Source organism: Balaenoptera physalus, assembly GCF_965194825.1.
Source record: "Balaenoptera physalus genome assembly, chromosome: 12".
Classification (NCBI taxonomy): Eukaryota; Metazoa; Chordata; class Mammalia; order Artiodactyla; family Balaenopteridae; genus Balaenoptera; species Balaenoptera physalus.
This window is the reverse complement of record NC_138897.1, coordinates 87363583-87370194: the sequence shown is the minus strand read 5'-3', so window position 1 is coordinate 87370194 and position 6612 is coordinate 87363583. Positions and strand designations below refer to the sequence as shown.

At 49.2% G+C, this 6612-nt stretch overlaps 1 protein-coding gene across 6 annotated transcripts in view; it reads left to right on the top strand.

Annotated features, from left to right (window-relative positions):
- Positions 1–6612, top strand: part of ACAD10 (acyl-CoA dehydrogenase family member 10) — a 51143-nt gene that overhangs the window by 41607 nt on the left and 2924 nt on the right. For 5 of the 6 annotated variants that reach the window (XM_082416769.1, XM_082416767.1, XM_082416766.1 and 2 more), the window contains exons 14-18: positions 2379–2519; positions 3015–3152; positions 3276–3366; positions 4270–4428; positions 5129–5301. In XM_082416769.1, the coding sequence (XP_082272895.1) occupies positions 2379–2519; positions 3015–3152; positions 3276–3366; positions 4270–4428; positions 5129–5301 (702 nt within the window). The remainder of the gene's footprint in view (positions 1–2378; positions 2520–3014; positions 3153–3275; positions 3367–4269; positions 4429–5128; positions 5302–6612) is intronic. The other variant, XM_082416768.1, reaches the window with a different exon arrangement.

Sequence of the window (6612 nt, the reverse complement as noted above, 5' to 3'; positions counted from 1 at the left end):
GACTCCAAGATTGAGGTGGGAATTTTCGGCCAGTCAGGTGTAGGTCCCATGCTCGCACCTTGATGCCACCGAAATTTATACAGTGAGAGAGCACCCCAGAATAAGAAGGTGTTGGGGGGCTTCCCTGGCGGTCCAGTGGTTAAGACTTTGCCTTCCCATGCAGGGGGTGTGAGTTCAATCCCTGGTCAGGGAGCTAGGATCCAACATGCCTCGTGACCAAAAACCAAAACATAAAAAAAACACCAGAAGCAATATTGTAACAAATTCAATAAAGACTTTAAGAATGGTCCACATCAAAAAAATCTTAAAAAAAAAAAAAAAAAAGAAGGGGTTTGGATCCTGTGCAAGGAAGGTACATTGAATGCTCTTACATGCTTCTGTGTCCATTTACTGTTTCTACAGCATCATTTATTTGAAGTAAAAATACTGGTCTAAGAATGAGGCCATTTTGAGTTTCAATAAATATTGCCAAATTTTCATCAGAAAGGTGCTTACCGATCTGTGCTCCCATTGTTACTGCGTGAAATGCCCTATCCCCCACCTACTGGCCTGCACACTTAATCCTCGCCTGTATGATGTACCCGTGGAGTGCGCAGAAGCATCGGAAAAGCAGACACTCATGTCGCAAACATCTCTAGTCTCTAAAATGAATGCATAGGAAAAACCTAGATTAGGGAACATTCTACTTGTGGTCATACCTAAATGGGAATCATGATGACAACTAAGATTTTGGGGGAGTGTGGTGAAATTATGGCTCGTGGCTTTTATCCAAAGTGTCATTACTACCCATAAATGAGAAGTATTTGACTTTTACACGGCATCTCACAAATCCTGTGAGGTAAGCATTAAGAACCTCTATTTAAAGATAAGGAATTGAATTTGTCCAGGGACACAGCTAGAAATAATAGCACCTGGACTCAATCCAGATCTTCTGGGCTCAAATCTGTGGGTTTTTCCCCTCCCACAAGGAGATGATTATATTTATTCCCTTATTCTTCCTCCTCTCAGAACTCCCTTGCTTCCCTTCCTACTTTTCCCTTCCCTTCCTGATTTATTTGTTCCAGTTAATCTGTCCTTCTTCTCCTTGGTTGCTGCACTCTGAGCTAATTAGCTTAACACAGCAATGAGCCGAGTGTATGTGCTGATTCTAGAAGTACGTGTCCTAGAGACCAGGCCCAATGTAATGGAAAAGTCAGCCAGCTGGTCACCTCCCAGTGCAAAGAATATCAATCATCACTACTATTTAGTACAGCCCCCAGCTTCTGAGTCCGGCACTTTATATTCCGTGTGTTACCTCATTTCATCTCCACAGCCACCCAGTGAGGTGGGTGTTGTGGACACTGGTTGGCTGCCTAGAGACTCTTCCCCTTTCTTTGGGTAGCAGCACCCCAGTTTCATTTGGGGGCCTCCCTCCCCACCTTTGGACACAGTCTGGCAGAGCTGTCAGTCCAGGAGCCAACCCAGCCCCCCCGGCCAGGAAGTGGGCATGTTGAGCCAAGCTAGGCCAGCCGGGTTGTCCCTTCCTGCAACTGAAAGAGTAAACAGTGTTTTCAAGAGAGAAAACAGCTGGCACTCACTCATTGCACAGCAGGACTGCAGAGTGTCTGTCCTAAGCTGTGCTGCCTGGGCTCCCGTGCATTTCTGAGCCTCCTCCTCTAATCTGAGCTCCTGATAACCTTCCCACACGGTTCCTTTTTCCCATCACTTAGTCACCGTCCACTCCTACTGCTCACTCAGTAGCCGTGACTGATAGCGTGGGTGGTGACATCCCGTTTCACGGATGAGGAAACTGCCACGTGGAGCTCTCCGGTATCTTGCCCAAGGTCTCCCAGCAGGTGTGGTGGGGCAGGGTCTGAACCAAGCAGTCTGACTCAGGGCCTGGGCTCCTGACCCCCAGGCTAGACTTCCTAGTTTCCATGTTGGGAGCTACGTTCAGAAACCCAGAGTTACTTTCCCAGGAACAAAGTTGTGCCTCATAAAGGAAGCTGGATCAGGGGATGTCCTTAGGCACCTCATCAAAGCAGCTGAGGCTGCCGCCAACTGTCCTAGGCTGGGTCCCCGCAGGCTCACTAAAGGACCCTTCACTCTCTTGTGCTCGTGGAGTGAGTTCTAAGCTGCGTCGTGGCAACAGTAGTGATGCTAACAGTGATGGAGGTGGTGTACGTAGGGCGCCTGGGATGCGGACACCGGGGAAGTGAACTGATTGCCATGGTCACTGTTAGGACTGGGCTGTCTCCAGGCACCCTCATATTCTCCTCCCACAGATCTGCAGGGTTTGTATCCAGCCCGATGGTTTGGACTGGCCTCGTTATTTTCCGCGGGACAAAATAAAATGAAATCACCCTCTGTGGATCCCTGACTTCTTTTTCCCGTGATAGGAGAAAGCCAAGGCCGAAGGACTTTGGAACCTTTTTCTACCCGTGGAGACTGATCCCGAGAAAAAATACGGAGCAGGGCTGACCAACGTAGAGTACGCACATTTGTGTGAGGTCATGGGCACGTCTCTGTACGCTCCCGAGGTACCTTCTTTAATGTCTTTCTCAGCATGGGAGGAAATCCTCGTCCTCCACACGAGTTCAGCCACCCTCCTGGGCCGATGGGGTTCCCTGCAGCTGCACTGGACTCAGGAGCACTGATGCAAACTCAGACTTCTTATGGGGGAGGACACTGTGGGCAGGTGGCTGGAGCCAGAGCAAGAAAGCAGCTTGGGGTGGGCGTCTACTCGGGAAGTTAGGGCCCAGGTGAGCACGGCCTGGCTGGCTTCCATGGGCCCCAGCCCACCAGCTCCAGTCTCCTTTCTCTCCCCCACGGAGCTCCGTGGTTGAGCTTCAGGGGCTCTGAGCTGCTATATTCAGAATGTCGTGGGTCTTTGCATTTCCTTGGGGAGAGGAAGGACTTTCACGCGGGTGTCAGAGGGCCTGTGACTTGGAAGGAGCCCGGGTCCATGCTTCTGGGGTGTTTGAAGTTTTGAATATGGATGTGGGAGTCACCCTTCTGCTTTTTCTCCTTTCCAGATCTTTAACTGTTCTGCTCCAGACACAGGGAACATGGAGCTTCTGGTGCGATACGGCACCGAGGAGCAGAAGGCCCGCTGGCTGATTCCGTTGCTGGAGGGAAAGGCCCGCTCCTGTTTTGCTATGACTGAGCCCCAGGTACCTTGCTTGGGTCACCCACAGGTACTCCTTCTCATCAGGCCAGACCCTCGCCCGACCCCACCTGGGCTGTGCCGTCAAGGACTGCAGGACCATCTCTAATCAGAATGTGCTGTCACTCAGGTTGCCTCCTCAGATGCCACCAACATTGAGTCTTCCATCCGAGAGGAGGATGGCTTCTATGTCATAAATGGTCACAAGTGGTGGGTCTCAGGTATTTGGCCTGAAATTCATTTTTCAATCACACTTATGTGGGTCTGCATTGATAAGCATGTCTTCTCTGCCCTGCTGCTGTCTGAGAAACTGTGGGAGGGACTAGCTTCATTTCCATTTGATGCAAAGGAGATTCTGTGTCTGTTCTCAGAAAAGGCAGCAAACCCTGGGAGAACCAGAGGTTCTACGTGGGTTACCAGGTGACCCCACGTGACAGTTCCAGGAATCTCTCCTTCACTCCCCTCTCTTGGTTCTGCTGTGGGCATCTCCCTTTGGAAAGGCAGGAGGTCACTTCCTTGGTGGCTTCCCCGTGCTGTGAGGTCAGGTGTGCCACAGCAGAAGGGCTGGTCGTAATCCTGTTGTTCACCAGGCGTTAACTCTGCAGGACTCTCCATACGTGCTAGGTCACCACCCCTCTCCGGAGGGTCCGTGTTATTATCCCCATGTTACAGAGAAGGAAACTAGGACGGAGAAGTGACTTGAGTCACTTGCCTAAGGTATTTGCCCCCCACTCGCAAGTAGGGAACCCAGAGTTCAAGGCTGGCCTGATTCTGAAGCCTGTGCCCAAAGCCATCATGTTTCCACTGCCTGTGGGAACAAAGCAGAACAGACTGCCAGTAATAAAGTAGCAGTTTTCAGCTTCTTGTCTCCAAACTATATTTTCAACTTGATCTGGTGCTTTAAAAAAAAACTGCTCTTAGGATGTTGGATTCCTTCCTCACTGGGACAGAAACCAATTGCTCTTACTGCTGGTCAAGGGCCTGCACGTCCTCATCTGATCATGTGAAGTCTTAAAGGGCCCTCTCTGCTCACTGGCTTCGGCTTCCCTGGGCCAGGACTGTGTGTTTAAGGAGATCTGATGGCCCTCGCGTCAGATGATGGGGTCTCTCTCTTTTCCTGGCAGGCATCCTGGATCCTCGCTGCCAGCTCTGCGTGTTTATGGGAAAAACAGACCCACGTGCCCCACGCCACCAGCAGCAGTCCATGCTCTTGGTTCCCATGGATACCCCGGGGATAAATATCATCCGGCCTCTGACGGTGTATGGGCTGGAGGACGCACCAGGTTGGCCCCCCGGGAGCAGCTCGCCTCTCTGTGCGGGCCTGGGTCTGGGCCTGGGGAAAAGGCTTTGGGCAGCACCTCCACTGCAGGAAGTAACATCTGTAAGGGTATGATGACATTTGGAAGGCCATGTGCTCCTGCATTTCACTTCCATCTATGAGTATCAACCATGCAGGCAAATTTCAGACAGGCATTTATCCCTTTATTTTTTTTCTCTTCCATCCTTAGAAGATAAGCCAGACTCTGTGAGGTAAGGAGGCCACAGAGGACAGAGCAGGAGGCAGGAAGTGCCCTCCAGACCTTCTCTTCTAGACCCCAGGGTGGACAGCTGACCTCCAGGCCTGGAAGTCCTCTCACAGGGGCTCTTTCTCTCTGCTGATGAAGTTCACGTCCTGCCTTGGGTGTTTCTGTAGGATCACTGCATTGTTAGAGTCACATACCGCTAGGGAGTTTCAGCTTAAGGCAGAAGCATGTTTTATAAAAGGAATGCCAAACTATTCACTTGATATTATAAATCAGTGATTTATTTCCCATCTTTAATAGACTCCTTCCTTCCTTCCCTCCCTCCCTGTTCAACCATGTTCCAGTTAGAAGGCTACAAAAGGGCAGGAGATGAGATAAACTCCTTGCCAGCAGATGAGATAAACACATCTGAGGAAAACAAGTAGGCAGATGGCTCAGGGGTACCCTTTGGGTCTTTCAGGTGGCCATGGCGAAGTCCTGTTTGAGCAGGTGTGCGTGCCCAAGGAGAACATGGTCCTGGGCCCTGGCAGGGGCTTCGAGATCGCCCAGGGCCGACTGGGTCCTGGCAGGATCCATCACTGCATGCGGCTGATCGGGTACTCCGAGAGGGCGCTGGCGCTCATGAAGGCCCGAGTGAGTACTTCCCTTTGCGACTGTCTCTGTACCAGAACGACCCATCTGTTTTCCTATCAAACTTCAAATCCTAACTGTTTTCTGAGAGCAGACTTAGCAGGTGAAGCAAGGTGATGTTCTTTACAAGAAGCTGTGTCCCTGTCTTTGCTTTGCATCTGCTACTTTGCTGAAGTTTCAAATTCAGAGCAGAATGGGCCTCACCCTGTTGAGGTGACCGGAAGGAAAAGGCCAGGCTCTGTAGCAGCAGCAGGCAAGGTTCCGAGGTCCACAGGGTCATGGTCTACTGATGAGCATTCCTGCTACCAGGTCATCTTTAAAAATCAGATACCAGGGAGAACCTAAGGTTCCAGCGTTCAGCCCTGCACCATCCTCCTCCCCCAGCACATCCAAAACTTTATTCTTCTTTGACCCCCTCAAAGGTTGCAAGCCCACACAAAAGAAAGCTCTTGCTGGCAATGGTAATTCAAATTGGTGATATCAATTTCACAAAGACGAAGCAAACCCTTGAGCCTCCAAAATATCTCACAAAACACTGTCCAAAGAACAGAGATGGTCCGGTGTGCATAGATTACTGAGCAAACCTGAGATTCAACCTTTTTAGTTGAGACCGACTAGTTTTTCAGTTTTTGGGTTTTTTTGGGTTTTTTTGTTTTTAAAGAAAATGCTCCTTTCTTAAGAGCTCAGGTATAGTCTCCAGTCCCATCCTGCAGAGCAGTTTGACTGTACGTGTCAGAAGTCTTAGAAGGTACCATAGTATTGACGTGGCCGTTCCTTTCATAGGACTTGGTCTCAGGAGAGTAATTAGATTTAATACTAGGAGGTTGACCACAGCGATGACTATAATACGTCGGAAACAACGTATAAGGCTAACAACTGGGGCCTGGTCAGATAATCCTGGTTATGGGCATGCAGTGAAATTCCAAAATGATGCTGTAGAAATCTATTTCTTGATATATAGAGAGGTGCTCTTAATGAAAAAAAAAAAAAGCTGGCTACAAAGCATTGTAAAGAGTATGACTCCATATTTTTGTAAAAAATGCATATGTATGTCTATGCATACAAAAAGGTATCCACCAAATATTAAGTGTGACTAGATAATGGCATACCTGGTGTTTATGTTTTTTCTTTTTTTGTGTGTCTGAAAATGGATACATTTTCTGCCATGAGTAATATTATTTGTGTCATTAACTGTTTTTAGTTAAAAAAAAAGGGGGCTGGGGATACGTCCCTTATAAGTTTTTCTGATTGCTTGCAACTTTCAAAGACTGTAGAATCCCCACTGCGATAACAGTTGCCCAAGAGGGGGGTCTG